This window comes from Chanos chanos, chromosome 8 (genome assembly GCF_902362185.1).
Source record: "Chanos chanos chromosome 8, fChaCha1.1, whole genome shotgun sequence".
NCBI lineage: Eukaryota > Metazoa > Chordata > Actinopteri > Gonorynchiformes > Chanidae > Chanos > Chanos chanos.
In genome coordinates this window covers 8,949,478-8,967,552 of record NC_044502.1, presented here as the reverse complement: position 1 = coordinate 8,967,552, position 18,075 = coordinate 8,949,478, and the positions used below count along the sequence as shown (strand labels likewise).

Sequence of the window (18,075 nt, the reverse complement as noted above, 5' to 3'; positions counted from 1 at the left end):
AAAAAAACTGGAAAGGACTAGCGTATTAATCTCAACTAACTGCTAATCTCACTGGTATCATTTCCTTTTAAACTGAATAGAAGCCAGATGAAGGAATCAGCAACAGCCTCAAATAAACCACTGAGCAATCTCCTGTGTCATTTGTCAGCATGAATACAAGCAAAACATCAGAACTCGGCAGCGCAGGGACGATCCAGCTGAACAATGCCACAAGGTCATGTAGAGTTTGGAATGGGGTGTTGGAGATGGTGTCATATCCCTCAGTGGGACTGTCTTTGACTTGTGCCGTCAGAGATAGTTGCATAGCCCTCAGTGTGGCTCAGTTCTCACGCTCTTAACTTGACAAATTGTTCAATGTTTAACTTTCAGGTAGTACCAATGTGAATACTCCAGGCCACGTCACTCACCCAGTCCTTGGATCTGGTAAATAATCGTTCCTGTTCAGTTTGAGTGGAATTTGCACGTCAGAAAAAAATCCCCCAAAAGAGATGAAATCTTTGCTGCTCGAGCCGGCTCAGCCCAGAGCGTGTTTCATTTCACATTTTAAGACTATCATACATGTGGAAACATCTCAGCTTCAGTCTAAAAAAACCAGCTGAAACCTGAGGTGCAGCTGCCAAACAGTTAATAATCTCTAGATAAAAAAAAAAAAGATATAGCCACTGTTAATCGTCAATCGTTAAAAAATAAACTTATTTATTTCCTCCTTGAGCGGTAAAATACCTCATATCTAAAACATCTCACTCAATAAAAAGAACTGTTTCAATGAATGTTCAATATTTACTTCAAGTTTATTCAGCCAAGACAAACAGATCTGAACATACATCGGATGCTGACTTCCCATGTTAAACCAATATGAAGCAGAACAATTTGTAACAGGCAGAAGTTACACTTCATTACTTACTCTTCACAACTCAGAGGCTTGGGCTAACCTGAGGTTAAGGTCAATGCGATTTGATGGGCTTTTTACGTTATGCCCATTCATCACTATCACAGACGAATTTCAAAATAAGACCTGCTGCAAACGTTTGCTTTTTCTGTAAAATCAACAAAGCACTGTAACGTTTAAGGACAACCACAGTCTGTGTCAACTCAAAGCTCAGCTTTCGAACTGCTACCTTTGACCCATTTGTTCAAAAGTGTGAACGCGATCCAACAAGCATAAGTAAGCGTAACCATCACCTTCCAAAATGTCCTTGGATGTTTTTAACACAGGTGTACAGTACTTCGGATGTACAATGGCTCATATTTACTGAACAGTGCAATAACATTTTTGGATCGTTTTGACATGACTGAATATTTGGGCATTAACATTAGACAAGTTTAACATTATACATTTTACAGAGAAGAGACTAAAAAAAAAAAAATGAGAAAAAAAATCATATATTTACATAGATATTTTGTAATAAATAAATGAATAGCCTTGTTTGAACTGTACAAACTCAAGAGGAACAATAACCACTCAATATAATGGAGGATATTTACAAAGAAAATATTTACACATTTTACACATTCCACAACTATGTTCATTCATATTGTCAGGTTACTGCACTGATATTGTACAGCAATTTCACAACTATCATTATCGTCTGACGGCCTTCATTTTCCATCCAAGCCAAACTACTTACAAAACAAAATGAAGAGATTTTTGCATTGATAGACATTTTTGGTGAATAAAAAAGCAACATCTATCCTCAGCTAGCCAACATGAGCAATGTCACTGTAGCTTTGCGACAAAGCAGAGTCACATTATCAAATGCTCACGCTCATCATCCTAACATTTGTCATTCATCTCTGTCATTGAACGGAAATTCAGATAAGTTATCAAATGAGGTTTGGTGTTGGTACTTTTGTCACATAAAGATACTTCTAGACACACAAAAAAAAGGAACATTAGCCTCCAGAATGAAATTGCCCTTAAAAGAACACGTAGAACGAACATGGGAAATTGACCCTGAAGGAAGGCACGAAATACATTATTATTTAATGAAATAGTCCTCTCCCCAAAGATCGTAAGGCCATCACAGAAAGCTATAACATACAGCTTACAGAGCTGACACAGAGAAACAACTTACATCTGACTTAGTGTATCATTGGGTATGCACGCACAGATATGTGCAAATACAACATGATACGCAATATTGCGGTGGACATAAGGCCTCTTTTCTTCATTTACCCCTGACTGGAAAATATCATATGCTAGAGGTGCAAACACTAACGTGAAAAACATTCAGAGGTGCCAGGGCTGCTTCTTTCTGAATAGTGCTGCTATGCTGTATTCTAGTATCCCTTTGGGAAATTCGTGTAGTGCTGAGCTCTGGTTTTTTTTTTGGTGGCATAAAGAGTTTGTGCATTACTTACTGCCCTGTCAGCTGACGAAGTATTAGAGCGGTTTTAGAAGCTACTATAGAACTGAACATAATGTACCAAACTCCAATGAACATAGAAAAACCCCTTTCATGTCATTCTATGTCATTACACTTTAAAATTAACTGCCTATCTAAAAATGGACGTGTCAGAATCAGTTAAGTCATTTTAAAGTAAATTTTCACATAGTGCAAGGAAAGCTCAGAGGGAAATTTTGTTATATGTCACACTTTCATATCAAAGGCAAACAAACTAAGTATACTTGTAAATATAATATAATAATAGTATATGTACATATATGTGTATGCATTAAAAAAAATAAAAGCTACCATAAAATATGTAACCCTCTGAATTTTAAGCTGTCTTACAGGGTTGTTGAGGTCATTCATATTAAGAGGAATTTTTTTTTCTTTAAGTAGATCTAAAACCTTTGCCCTAATTCGACTGCTCATGCACTCATAGTTCTACTGCCACTGAGTACTGTGCAAAGAGACGGTGCTCCAGCCGTTAACCATTTAACCTTCATTCCACAGGAAGTCCATGGACTAAAGCATCACGGAATTCTTCAGAAGCTGTTGATCCCCCCCCCCCCAACTCAAGATGTAGGCAAAAAAAAAGTTCCTCATTTTTGCTCTTCATGATTGTCATGTTATTCACTCCTTCTTTTTTATGATTCCTTTCTGGAACAATCCTTTAGTTTCAGGATGGACGTTGACTCAGTGACGAGGTGAGATCAAAAGCCATCGAGAGAAATTAACAAAAAAAAAAAAAATCTGAGCAGCATTTCAGAAAAAAAAACAAGTCCTGTTATTTGTCTTCGGTCTTCATTTCGAACAAACTTCTTTGGGTTTGGCCTGAGAAACATCATGCCATGTCTTCCTCTAAGCTTACCATCTGACGCTGATGGGAAAAGATAAGACAATCACTTACTTTACAGGTTTAACGTATATCATTAGCATACAAGGTCACGATTGTGAAGACATCAAAAAAAAAAAAAGCTTCAGTCACTTAGAAAGACTAGAGGTATTTTCTTGCAAGCAGACGTATTTTGAACTGTAACTGCTCAAAAAGAACCAATGCTTAACTTCTCATCAACAACATCATTTCTCTGTTTTAAAATGAAATGAGCCATGACTGCTAAGTTTTCTGGATTCGGGATTCTTAAATTCTGTGTATCAAACTACATTAAACTACTCAACAGAGCCTTTTATTTTTTTAGATCAAAGCTGATTTAGGGAGAGCACTCTCTCCATGTACAGAATGACTTACTGAGGGGTATGTGTAGCCATCCTGGCTGTGGCTCCTGCAGATGTGCAGTTCATCCTCTGTAGTCTTCTGGTACACAGGGTTGTCAAAATGGATAGTGTTGGTGTTCTTCATCCGCCAGTGTCTCCGTAGCAACACGGCGCCAAAAGCAGCCAAGCATATAATGACTGAAAAAGGGTTGTCAAATTCACAATTAAAAAAAAAAATGTATCGCTTAGAGCGAGTTCAAGAAAGTGGAGTTTAATCCAAAAGTTATTCAAGACTGTTCACGGTCTGCTGACTACATTTTAATATTAATACTCTTCGTAAACTTGATAAACTGTTAAAATATCCATGCAGATCCTGCATAAGAAACTTTCAGTTAACCATAGATACTGACCAATTGGTAGAACAATGTACAAGGCAGTTGGGTGCTGGGGGGTGCTGGCCACAGCCACATATCCATCACTGGAACCTAGAATGGGACATAGATAAAACCAACTGTCACTTACTGAACCAACTGTCATTCACTGAGCCAACACTGTGGCATAGATAACACACTGAATTTATATTTGTGATGTAGAAAACTTAAAACCTGTTTAAAATGGGTGTTGTTGCTTTACGACAACTACATTATGATATTCTTACCTCCTTGAGAGGAGACCCTCAACTTAGTAGCGTTTTGATCAGTTTTGTTTTTGTCCTGGTCAACTGGAACGCCGAGGGGTGTAGTTCTGGCAAGAGTTGTAGTGGTGGTGGAGGTGGTGGTGGAGGTAGCAGGCTGCCTCCGTGCAGGCTTGGACGTGACCTTAGGTGGTCTGCGTGTAGTTTTAGAATGCTCGGCTATTTCTGAAGCTGTTCAATGAGAGAGAAAGAGAAAAATTGTTAATTGGGGGAAAAAAAAACGAGTGCTCTAAAACAGTTCTCTTTGATGACGTCAAATGTGCAACTCTTCATTTGTGAACAACAGGCGAGAATGATGAAACCGACTGGGTATTTTCAGTTTATCCATCATACTATGTATGATTATTATGTGTAAAGGGGAAACAGAGCTGTTTCCTTTGAGCATGTGAATGTAGAGAAACATTCAGTGGATGATGACTGGGAGACATGCCTACCTGGGACACACGACCTCATGTCTGGCCCAAGAGTCAGGTGGTCAGGACAGGCACAGGTATATTTGGGTGAGTGTTCATTGATGTAAGGTGCAGGAAGACAGAGGAACTCACATCCTCCATTTACAAAATTGTTCTCTTGGCACCAGTTCTTCCCTAAAAGAAATGAAATGACAGTCATTATTTCAAGCCAAACAGTGTACAAGCGAGCAAACGAAAGCTTTTCTCTAAACATTACGAGGAGATTTTTTTAGTGTGTTGAATTTTAAATTTGAGATTCATCATAGATCTCTTACCAGCTGGCTGTTTGAGATTATGGTATAACAGAATGTCCTCTGGGGAGGTGAGGCCGTCTGCCAGTTTGGTGATGTCATTTCCTGTCAGACGGTTAGCGCTCAGAATAGCATGGGTAGAGACATCTGTCCAGAAGACTTTCTCCTGTTAAACACAAAACAGAGAAAATTTGGCAAAGAAAATCAAAACATAAAACTTAACTAGGTATGTGCGCAATCATATTCCTTCATTGTATAAATCAGAGAAAAATACACAGTTAGGTTTTCCAAGCATTAGTTTTAGCAGCATGGCTAGAATTTAGTTAATTCCTTTTTGCCATGGACATAGCTGTGATTGTTTTAATATACTGTGTAGTAGTATATTAAACTCATTATCCAGGGAAGCATGTAAGAGTTTAACGCTTCCAATCCATCTAAAGCTTTCACAGTCAGGGAGGCTTTTCCAACCAGGTTTCTAAGCAACTGAAGGGGATCAGCTAAGTCTTGAAGGTTCCTCACATTTTAACCACATAATCCAAGGCTGGTCTGGTCATTTCTCTCCAAATAACTATGGTTAGAGCTAGACTACGGAGTATGGACGTTGTATCAGCGTTCATGGGTTAGGATGAAACTTTTAAAAGTCTGGGGGTTTTTTTTGTCACAGTGAATACACTTACCTCAAACACAGTCAGGGAGAGGGGGTGAGCCAACATGTGCTCGCTGACAATCAGGGTGTGTCTGTCTCTGCCATCCACGTGGATACTTGAAAGAGTGTGCAGCTTAGAGTCTACCCAGTACAGCCTCTGACTCACCATATCTTAACAGCAAAGAAATAAGCAGAGACTGTTATAGAGAATCACTGGGATGGATTTCAGCAGCTTTAACTCCAGTCGGAAAACCGTAACGCTTTGGAAATGACTCTTGGTTTCTTGAATTGAATGGTGTCTGCTCACCGAGTGTAATGCCGTTGGGCCAGAGAATATTGTCGGAGACCAGGGCTTGGCGACCTGCTCCGTTAAGGCCACTCTTTTCAATCTTAGCGACGTTGCCCCAGTCAGTCCAATACATGAAGCTAAGAGGGAACCAAACACAGAAACTGTGAAGTTCTTGCTCCCTAAGCCCTGTTTCCATTTCTTTAGACTTTAACCAGCAGTGTTTGACATATACTTTGCCACTGTCATTAACACACACACACACACACACACACACACAAACACACATAAAGGCTAAAACCTACCTACACCATTTGACTGACTCATGTGGCATCATTAAGGATTCTGTATATTTTATTATGTTAATGATAATAATATTTATTATATCTGATGATGAATTTATGCTGTCCTTTTCCATAAATGCTATCAAAGAACGCTGAGGCTTACTTGTGCTCAGGGTCCACGACAATGCTGCGTGGTTTCTGCAAGCCCTGTTTAATGATGGTCTTCCTCTTGGTTCCATCTGTGGTCGCCACGGAGATGGTCTGATAAAGACTGTCAGTCCAATAGATGTTGCCATGGACCCAGTCAACAGCGAGCCCTTCAGGTGCTGCAAGTTGTGTGCCAATCACTGTGCTGTGGAGGGAGGAGTTTCCCGCTGTGTCCACAAGAGCACTGTAGCCAAAGACAAACAGACAACCACTTCAGTCAATGGTTTATATCTGACTTTTACTTGTATTTATAATGCATACATACACTCAGAATCATATACACTCATTGCTGGAGTTAACAATATGTACATATTGCTGATTATACTCTAAATATCTAAAAAAAAAAAAACACCAACCTACCATATATCATTTTTGGTGTAAGTGCTTGTACTTGTTTTTCTTTACATGATTGGACTTTTTTTTCATTTCAATAAATCAGTCTAAACCGTGTATTTTCAGTTATGAGTGGGAAAGGTTGGTCTGAAGACGATTTGATCCTTGACGTCTCTCTCACCTGTAGATCTTTTTCTGGCTGAGGTCAGACCAGAAGATCTTCTTGCTGGGCATGTCCATATCCAGGGCTACCACGTTTTTCAGACGAGGGATGAGGTGTGTGTACTCCCTCTTGTCTAGCGTCATCTTTCTCACCTCATGGCGATTGGTGAAGAACAGATATGGAATTGCACCTGTGCAACCCGCAAGAAATAAAGAAACTTGCTCAGTGTTTGAAAACATGCATTGCTTACCTTAGATTCAACAGATTACATATAGCATTTATTCTTTTAGCACACAATGCTAATATTCTATATTATATAATTACAGTAATTAGAGTGCATGTTTTACAATCATGCACGGCTTACAGTCCTCACACCTTCATCCTCATCAGTGAATACATTACATGCTAAAACCTCAAAATACCTGATATAGCTTTGCACTCTTTGGTCTTGGGATCCAGTTGGTATCCCTCCTCACAGTCACACTTGTAGCCGCCCACCAGGTTTATACAGATCTGACTGCAGGTATCGGGGTCTGCACACTCGTCAATATCTGTGTGTGTGTGAGACAAATAGACATCAAGGGTTAAAATGACACTTTAACGTCACTTTAGCGCTCTCCGTCACTATAACAAATCACATGCACGTGAATAAAGATATGTTGAGGGGCAGCTTTGCGTAGCAACTTTCAAAAGCAAACGAATTGAAATTTGACTGACGTTCAGAAAGCACGCGGTCGTTGTTACCTTCACAGCGTTTGTTGTCCACCAGGCGGTAACCCGCCGGGCAAAGGCACTTGTAGCCTATCTTCAAATCGTTACATCCGTGAGAGCATCCTCCGTTATTGACGAGACACTCGTTTGTACCTAAAGACAGGAAGAAAAAAAAAAAAAAAAAGACGAGATGATATTACAGTTCTTCGCCTCTATATTCCCGCTACTCAAAATCCCCCCCAAAATGAGTCATCACCCTTTTCTCAACCACTGACTTGGAAAGACTCTTCATATTTCCCCACAATCCCACCGGCTCTTTTCCGCTGTGAGGGGGATGGGAAGCACGGGCTTCACTTACCACATTCTTTGATGGGTTCGTCAGACCAGTCCCTGCAGTCCCGCCTCCTGTCACAGACATTGTCGAAGCTGATGCACTCTCCGCTCTGGCACTGGAACTTGCCTGGACCCTCGCACTTATTCTCTGTAAAGCAGATTTGAAAAAAAATCTTTACATGAATAAATGTATCACCAAAATAGTATTGAATGGAGAACTATTTCGATTCAAAGATTTAATACTGGCACTCAAAGTTTTATTTGCAGTGTAGTTCAGTGTGGTTTCGGTTGCCGATGTGGCGTCTGTGTATTGCGTTGTGTATACTGTGTGTATGATCTGAGCTCACCAGTGGTACAGCCCATCTCATCGCTCTGGTCCCTGCAGTCATATTCGTGGTCACACTGACGTGCGCCTGGGATACAGATACCATCGTTACACTGGAATTCATCTGGTCTGCACGTGGCGAAACCTACACAGGCACAGAAAGAAGACCAAAAAAATGGGATGATTTTAGATGGGTCACAATTCATACGAGTGGCAAGCCATGTATCCACTGGTGTAATATTAGCTTTGGGAGACAAATGAACTTTTAAACTGCAGCACCACTGCACATTATTCCAAAAAAAGCACTAAAGAACAGATATCAGTTTCCCCTTTTCCTTTAGAACCGAATGACACCAGAACTTACTTAACAAGTCAATTTTGTTCTAATCCAGTACTAACACCCAAAATATGAAAACTTTGTATTCCAATTCAGTTGTGTTAATGCAAGACAAGAGAACAAATGTTATGCGCAACGGGGCTCTAAATCTCAGATTAAGTCTCGGAGTAAGCGATGTTGCCTCTTAAAATACGTACTGCAGTTGGCTTCGTCAGAGTGATCCACGCAGTCAGACTCTCTATCGCACCTCCAGCCGCTATGGATACACTCTCCACTCCCGCAGTGGAACTCCTGGGCGTGGCAGGGCATGGCCTTGGGCGGGGGAGCCTGGGTCCCGCAGTTCTCCGGCCACTCGTCCGAGCCATCGGCGCAATCTTGGTCTCCATCGCACGCCCACAGGCGGGGAACGCACACAGAGTTATTGCACTGGAAGGAGCCACTGGTACAGGTGGGCTTCGGGCAGGAAGCTTCGTCACTACCATCTCCACAGTCATCGTCAGTATCACATACGAAGGTCTTGGACACACAGTTGCCGTTACCGCAGCGAAATTCATCGCTCGCGCACTCCTTTGCCACTAAAAGAAGAAGCAAGCAGGCGTCGAGTTAGCGATCCCATTTTTGATCAGCCGAAAAAAAAAAGGCTCACCAAACACAGTGCAATAAATGTCTGAACTGTTTTTGTCTCTTTATTGGACATTTGTCTTCCCTAGACTAGTTAATATACAGCAACAAAAGTTTAAAACATTGCTAAACACTGTACCGCTCATCGATTTCGTAATCGTAATAAACGTTGGTGATGTCATTACCACAGCCCTGCTCGTCGGCTCCGTTCTCACAGTCATCTTTGCCGTCGCAGCGCCAGCCGGCTGGCACACACTGACTCAGACGTCCACCGCAGCTGAACTCTGTTGGCAAACATGTCTTTGCCTCTGCACACAAAAAAAAGTGACAGCAATGACACAAGGTCCATGTTCAACAGTTCAGTGCACCCACATTTACATCACAGATCTGTTTTTTTTTTTTTTTCATTTATCTTACATAAAATGACATATGGCAACAATGAGAACGGTACGTGAGAGTCAAGTTAAGAACGTGACTCACGGCAGGTAGCGGGCAACTCGTCGGTCCCGTCGCCGCAGTCGTCGGCGTCATCACACACCCATCTTGTCGTGATGCATTTCCCGTTTCCACATCTAAACTGCCTCGCCCCACACGTGGAGGCCGCACCTGGAAGTCAGAGGAGAGGGCCAGGTTGGAAAAAAAAAAAACGGTGGGAAATCCAGTCGGGCAAACAACAACAACAACAACAAAAAAAAACCCTTGGGGACACTTCCCTAAGTCAGATTACTCAGTAGACACTCTGTTAAAATTCAGGCTGCCCAGAAGGTGCATTGTTGAAGTGTTTCAAACTAAAACCGGATGCAACAATGAGGACGTTTGTAACAACCTGTCAGCAGGCTTGAGAAATATGTAAATCTTTACATTCCGCAAAATGCTTCAGTCCCAGCAAAAGGACACTAGCAAACGTACAGGTGGAGGAAAAGGTTGTGGGCGGAGGGAAACTGTTGTGAGACGTTTATATTCAACATCACTACTACTGACAATTGCTTGTCTCCAAGTGGTTATCCCAAATCCCATCAATATTGTCTAAACAGATAAATCACTTATACAGATTCTGTTGTTTGTTTCTCTATTTATATTTTACTAGAACAAGCCCAGTCGGTTGTATTTCCATCCCTCTTTAGTGTAGCGACTGATTAAAGCCAAGGATGTGAGAACATACACAGTTTAAAAACAGTAAAAACAACATTAAAAAGAAAGTTTTAAGAGCTTTTTACGCGTAAATTAAACTTGTGGCAACAACAACAATGAAACCACACTGAGAGAGAGAGTAAGAGACGCAGAGAGAGAGAGAGAGAGAGAGAGAGAGAGAGAGTAAGAGAGAACTGAGTGTTGACAAAAGCAAAGGTCACCTAGTCCATGCTTCCTCTCTTTTGTTGTAAAATTCCCCTGTCCTGTCAAGCAACCTATCCCAACATGACGACATATGTGACTCCTGTCTCTTTAAGACAATGGGTAGGCGGAGTTTTCTAATCAGACCACTTGTTGCTCATTGGTTTAGGACAAAACTCTGGATTCCAGAATTACTACAGAGACACTGATGGAGGTGGGAACCCTTAAAGTAAGTGCAACAGAAACTTAGAAAGCCCGATCTGATGTACAGTGACACCATAGCAACGTGAAAAAAAAAAAAACCCTTACAGCCACGTAATGCAGCAAGCTGTCTGTAATGTAAACAATACTGGTACAGCATAAAACCGGTCTATGCTCCCAGTTACTCTCTGAAGTAAAACAAAATTTATCATGGAACACATGCTGTGTTTTGTAAAAACTGTGCACCAATAACTTACTCAACTTATAGCATAAGTTATATGCAACCTCATTCTCCTTATTTAGCTCCTGCTGTCCACAGTAAACTGCTCCTCAGTATAAACAGAGCCTGTGCGTACTACTGGAAAGCTGCCAACAACACATCGTTAAGCCACTGGTTTCCTGCAACTACCAGCTGCTTGTGGAAAGTCAAGCTGAATTATGGGGCAGTCTCACTTTCTCCTTTTCTGGCTGGTTAAATGATCCGTTAAAGCAGAAGTTGTCCCTTTGGTGTACTCGTGCCCCCACTTCTATAGACCACCGTCCCCATTCATCTCACTTGCTTGACCTAAAAGTGGGTCAAGTTCCAGCGTTTGTCGACCCTCTAACTTAAACCTGACCCCCCAGCAGTCTGTGGTAAATACGGAAAGCTGTCAGGGAATGAGTGCCTCAAAGACAGAGATTGTCCAGTTGCTTCACTCGGTCAAAACTGCTTTCGCTCAAGACCTAACCAAATTCAATCTTTCTAAATGGTTTACTCATGAATGGTGAACACACACACACACACACATACACACACACACACACACACACACACATTGTCATATATTTCTAAATTAATAAAATGCAGAACGGTTTGGTTTCCTACAGAGAGTGAAATCTCTCTTATGAAAAATTCTGCAGGCCAGTAAGTTCATTAACTTAGTATTATCACAGTTGGGATCTTAGTTGTGCTTAATTATTACTTTAATATCACTTGTTAGTGGGAGGGAGCAGGTGTGTGTGTGTGTGTGTGTGTGTGTACATATGTAGTGCAGCACATGGAGTCATTGCATTAAATTATTCAGAACTGGTGTTTGGTAAGTTGAACGATTAAGCTACCTAATGCTACTTGTTTAAAGCTAACAGAAACATTTTCCGTGACCCGATACAGTCAGGCAGAATGCTGGCAGCTGCCCTGGAATGCAATGGAGTCACCAGACTGCAGTTTTTTTTTTTACTTTAAGCTTCATCCCCCTAAAGCCACCCACACACACACAGACCTGCAAAAAATTAGCTGATGCAGAGTCCTAGACGACCACATCAAATGCAAGCTGAGACCTTTGCTCCACCTTCTCTACACTCTTCCTTTCACACATACACTGAGGCATTCTTATTATAGCTTCACTACCTGTGAAAGATGTCAGCAGATAGTTGGTTTGATAGGATGTGGTCTTGCACAGTGTCACCTTGGTGCTTGTCCTGGGCTGTTTGCCAAAAATACTCTTGTTGCTCATATATGTCTAAAGAGCCTTTTCTACCTTTTCTATTTATTTATTTATCTATTTATTTTTTACAGGAACTCAGGAACTTTACTCCATTCTTTACTGGAGGAACCAGGGCCAACTTTGTCACTGGTCCGCTGTTCCTACCGTCCTTTTCAGTTCTTACTTCAAAGAGGGTACTTTTCGGAGAGTAACACACAAACCTGCGTGACTGAATTTACAGTCAAAATACTACTGTAGAGAAGCTGGCAAAAGTAATTCTACTGGTGCTTGTGAAGACTAATATAAGTTGAACCTTATTCAACGTACACAGCCATCACTCAGAAACATATAAGTACTTCCACAGCAAAGAACCATTTTGTTTCTGCCTTTTATGGCTTGACACGAGGTGGGTGTTTATATACACAAAACTGCGTAAAGTTCAGGCCTTGGTCTCACCATGGGTTAATTTACAACCAGGGGACACGTGCAATGATCTAAACCCTCCTTGCAGGGCTGGCTTCTGTGTTCACTTGTGTACTACACGTGTCAGAGACAGTAAAATGTTGACTGAGTTTAGTCTCATTGATTCATCTTCAGATACTCTCCTTATGCTACAGAACCTGATGTTCAAGAAGATACACTGTACTCAGGGCCTCAGGGAACACAGTGAAAACCCTTTTTCCACCTAATTCTAAGAACAAGTTGCGTTGTATGTAGGGTTTTGTTTCATGTTATTAAATAAAGTGAAAATGATTTGAGAAATGTGTGTGTGGGGACTTAGCATGTGATCTAATTCAATGTGTAATGGAAATCACATTATGTCCATGAGTACAAAATTAGACTATTTTAAATTCATAAAAGGTTATTTCATTTCAGCGTACAGATATAGATCAACAACCCTAACGACAAAATAGTATCACCAGCTAATTGTCCGTTACTGCATATGTACATGGTGTATGTTGTATGTTTCTATAGAAATACGCTTTGTCAGACGACGTCCAGTCTGCAGGCTAAGACAACTTTCATTTGCTTGCTTGGTAACCGCACCCATGACATCCAAGCCGGTTTTTTTACTCCTCATTGTGTATCACTCCCACTGGCTCGTGTTCATCTCTAATTCGATAGTTCAACGCGCGCTCACACCACCGGCGCGTCACACATGCTGTCCACGGAAAACCCGGCAGGATTCTAACCCATTCGTATGGGAAGAAACATGTTATCACAAAATAATTTTCCGCCGATGTCACTGATAATTTATGTTTCGAGCTTGTCCGAAAACATTTTAACTCTTCAATCGATGTACTACTTTGTCATTTCATAAGGATGAGAGGCAAGCAAGTACTGACGGGATACCCTAAAAATGATGCCCCCTCAGTGTGCGAGTTCAGATCAGGACATGATACATTCAGCAAGCAAACCCTGGGATCACCCTCAGATTAAGAGTTAAGTAAGGATGTTATGACATAGCCTACTGTACACAAATTATCCAGTATAAGAAGGTGACCGTTCGAGCCAATGATATTAACAGATAAAGATGAGCGCAAAGTGAAGCATATAAAATGCAACTGCAACATAGTTTGTTTGGGATTTTGTTTGTTCGTTTGGGGGGTTTTTTTCAGCTTTTGTAACGCTTGAATTTCATCAGTTTGCTTAACCTGAGTTTTTTAGGCAATTTAATTTAACCAATAGCTCACCCAGGATATATTTTAAAGCACAGATAAAGGATATGTTTTATATTTTATAGCAAAAAGAGATCGTATTACTTACGTGTTTCGGCAAGAAAGAGAAGTAAACATATCAAACAGCAGGAAATCGACAGAACTTTTCTCGTCTGTTCAGACAGTAGCATCTCTCCTCTCAGGTTTCTACGACTGTTCAAGTGCTGTGATGAAGGCACGCTCACTCTCTGCCACTTCAGCTCAGGCGTTTAGATGCGAATGTAAACGTGGACGCCAATAACGTCTTTTATTATTAGGGGTCTGGGAAGGACCACAAGCGTCGGGAAGCTATGGCAGGCTCAAATTCAATTTCCTGGAGGTATATCAGACCATTTCTATGTGGTCCACAGCTGGGCGGGGTTTTCAGAGTGGTGTGATATTTGAAATGTTCTGCATCATCACCGTGGGGCGGTACTTTCGTAACAAGACATATTGTTAATACTCTTATCGCTGTCTAAATTATTACCCTTTTCTCTCGGTCCCTTCCCTGTGCAAAATATGCGCAAAGATAAGAGAATGAATGTGTGGTATAAAGAGGAAAAAGAAGTGTCAGTGTGAATGTGATGAGAGGGAGTGTGTGAGAGATAAACTGTCATGGCAGTTGTATTAACCTATTTTAAATACAACGTTAAACATTAAATACATGGTCTTGGATCAAAAAGAAGTTGTATGATAAAACTGTGCTGCTGCATAGCCTGCCACCATTTAAAGATACATTTCTGACATCCTCCGCTGTACAGACAGTAGCAACTTTCATTTGCCTGCTTGACAGCTGCACACAGGAGGAGAGAGAAAGGAGAGGAGGTGAAGAGAGGAGAATGAGTGAAGGAACACATACGCATGCTCTGTTAATATAAAAAATGTGATGTGTATCCCCCTTGCTGTCTTTGTGAGACATGTACGTCACTACCGCACTGAGAGAACCAACCACACAAATTTTCTTCCATAGTGACTTTATAGTAATGTTGTAATTTTCTATGTGATAAGACAGCGACGTTTTAACTGTAGAATTTAAAGTACAGACTGGAATTCTATCAACATTCATGCTCAGCTTAGGAGAGGGTAGAGACCAGTGCCTACTGCAGACACGGAAGCTTCCAGTATCCCATCAAAATATCAGTCTCAAGGGAACAGCTTTCCCTGCCCCCACTTGACCAGTTTTGCTTCACAGCTTTGTGGCCGGATGTTTCTGTGGAGAATTATTGGCTGTTGCATTCATGTGTCTAAATGCAGTCATTTACAGAACAGTAATAAACAAATTCAGGATTTGGTGAATAGAGTTGGTGCACTAAATATATGTCAGCACATACAAATACATCAACTAGTTGCGAAAAGCAATCAAGGCAATCAATCAGAAATTAATGAATGAGAACTTTCATTGTCTTACTTTTATTTATGCATAAGAAGATACTAAATACATATTATGAAGCAACTGTGCCATAAAATATGTATTTAGGTGTCATACCTCACCTAGCAAAAACAGAAAAGAGCACTTAGCCAAAACAATCTACAGAAACTTTTTGCTGTTGTTCTGAATGCTGAATGAAGAGAGTGTGAAACTGACATCCTTGAATCAAGGTTTCGTGTGAATCATGCTCCAGCAGACATCAGATGTCCAAGCAAGGTCATTTCAAATGCCCGCATCTGTACCCTGCTCCAAATGAATTCTGAGTATCATATTTTAACCTAGAGTTAAAGAGAGAAATATATTACTTTGAGTAATTTATTGGACCTTCACTGGATATTTACTCTGATCAAGGAATGTTGTTTCTTCTTTAACTTTCCAAATGGAAGGACAAAGGTTTGAATTGTGAAATCTAATCCTGACTCAGATGCTGGGGAAAAAATAATGTGAGTTGTTTGGAAAACCCCTCTGGGTGAAACAGTCTGTTCTCTCAACATTTTTATTGTAACCCATTCAGTTTTCATTTAGCTTATTTTACATACTCTATTTTACATACATTATTATACAAGACAATGAGACGTTTATATGTTCATCATCCTGAGTTAAATCAAATGACAGGCAACATGTTGCAGCTGCCTTTTCATTCAAATGTAAGTGCCTCACTGGAAAATTCTGCAGAGGAGATTTATTTGCAAAGCAAAATCACAAAACAAACGGCATAACACAACTATGTAGCTTTGCCTTCCACCACTTACCAAAAGGGTTTACCGAAGGAAATGATAATAGCGATGAACTTCTAAACATTTCACTATAATTTGCACTGTGTACAGATGACTGTAGCAGATTAAACTTTGTTCTTGTCAGCAAATTTGATAAAGAAACTGGTTTAGAAGCATTCAGTGATGTGCAGTTGGATTAAGACATTCGGCATGAGGACACAGATGTTTAAACTTTCAGACAGACCTACTGTTTCCCCCTTGATGTGTAGAGGCCCTTATATGATTCACCTTGCTGTGACTTTGTTAACTTAACTCCGTGACTCTGCGCTCCCTCCGACATAGAACTTTTGTCCCAGAGTGAATAAAAGCAAAAGAATGCAAAGATGGTAAATCTAACTGATCACTCAGAGCTTCATGTTTGTCAAATGAATAAGACAGTATCTACGAGTCGGAGCTAACTGTGTGTATTTGTGTGTGCATGTATGTGGATGCCTATCTAGTTCCAGGGACACACTTGTATGAATGGAATGTTGAAATAGCTGCTGGATGACATAGTGCTGAAAATTCCTACCCAGCTCCACACCTCCTCCGACACTCTGAGAGGTATTTTAACAATGATACACATATACAAGCACAAAGAGGCATGTGTGTGTTTAAACCACGCCTTCTGTTTCCACCTGTTAATGAATGATGAAAAGGTTGTGGCAGGTGCAGTCTGCCCTGACAACTTGTTACAACACTCCGCTGCCAAACAAGAAAAGAAAAAAAAAAAAAACCCCACAAAACACATTTAATGTAGACTCATGTGTAGACTAGTCTGTGTGTGCCGAATACTGCGTATCTTAGGTCAGTATCATTTCTGTGGTTGTGTTACACCTTACTTATCAAAAACAGATAGGTAAGATAGACACGGTGTAAATTTCTTCTACAGTTCGTCTATGTGTGTGTGAAATATAACACTGCCTTTATAATTACTGACCTGACTGAGATGTGCTAAGTCAGAGTTGGTGGATTCTGACACTACCCAGAATACCTCTGTTAGGTCAGTTAAATTGCCACACTTTACAGTTATCTTTAAGTATATAGCTTTGGTCATTTTAATCCAGCTTTTATATATATATGTATATATACAGTGTGTGTGTGTATATATATATGTGTGTGTGTGTGTGTGTGTGTGTGTGTGTGTGTGTATATATATATATATATATATCTTGCTCAAACCCTTGGCAAAATACTGAACTGTTTTTAAATATTCAAGAGACAACTATTCTCGGAGGAGCGGATTATTGTCGAATGAGGACAAAATTGCCTCAGTTCATTTCTCGATTTGTTTTTGTTCCTTAAACGTCTTTGCCATTTATATTCATTAACTAAATGAAGACAGTCAGCCATGTGAACTGATCCAGGCACAAAACAGCAGAATCTCGGTGTATCTGAACCCTTCTCTTCAATCTCTCCTCTCATCTGTCTCTCACTTTCTGGGATTGCTTCTGTCTGTTTCTTTCCTTTCACTCTGATAATAGCTCTTAGCCTGTCACACTGCATACTCCCCGACCCCCAACCCGCACAAATGAGTGTACGCACGCACGCACGCATGCGCGCGCACACACACACACACACACACACACACAAAGTGAAATCAAAGCAGAGCCTCTGGCCACCAGGGGTTTGATAATTGTTACAACCACGTGAACAGTAAGAATGATGGCAGTGCTAAGAGGACCCAGATCAAATAAGATTAGAGTGGCTCAGACCATTATGGGCGGGAGGTCTGATCCCAGTGGATGCAGATTTTAACTGGAAATCAGATCCTGCGGACGATTAGGATGCATTCACTGGTAGTATGATTCCAAGCTGTAGTAGGGACACTGAGCTGGTAGATGCGTTCAAAACTAAAGATTAAGCCAATCTTGCCTGCAGTAACTGATCAAATAATGTAATCATAAAATTACATGCTTATTACATGTTCATTTTAACATTCACCTCTAGATA

At 40.7% G+C, this 18,075-nt stretch overlaps 1 protein-coding gene across 1 annotated transcript; it reads right to left on the bottom strand.

The window, feature by feature from the left end:
* Positions 1 to 766: 766 nt before the first annotated feature.
* ldlrb (low density lipoprotein receptor b) lies at positions 767 to 14,258 on the bottom strand. Its single transcript, XM_030782558.1, has 18 exons — positions 14,009 to 14,258; positions 9,726 to 9,851; positions 9,431 to 9,553; positions 8,822 to 9,199; positions 8,310 to 8,432; positions 7,988 to 8,110; positions 7,663 to 7,782; positions 7,341 to 7,469; positions 6,937 to 7,108; positions 6,379 to 6,606; positions 5,953 to 6,071; positions 5,677 to 5,816; positions 5,024 to 5,165; positions 4,731 to 4,883; positions 4,261 to 4,467; positions 4,013 to 4,087; positions 3,637 to 3,800; positions 767 to 3,267 (listed from the first exon to the last, which is right to left on the bottom strand). Exons 1-18 carry the CDS (start codon positions 14,088 to 14,090, stop codon positions 3,232 to 3,234), a joined length of 2,640 nt encoding a protein of 879 aa, XP_030638418.1. The 5' UTR covers positions 14,091 to 14,258; the 3' UTR covers positions 767 to 3,231.
* Positions 14,259 to 18,075: the final 3,817 nt, after the last annotated feature.

Bases quoted from the DNA above. Each gene is read 5' to 3' on its own strand.
- ldlrb (XM_030782558.1), bottom strand. From the start codon at position 14,090: ATGCTACTGTCTGAACAGACGAGAAAAGTTCTGTCGATTTCCTGCTGT. The intron at 5,817-5,952 runs GTGAGCAGACAC...TTTGCTGTTAAG, and splicing joins GCCCAACGGCATTACACTCG to ATATGGTGAGTCAGAGGCTG. The intron at 4,468-4,730 runs GTAGGCATGTCT...CTCATTGAACAG, and splicing joins CATGAGGTCGTGTGTCCCAG to CTTCAGAAATAGCCGAGCAT.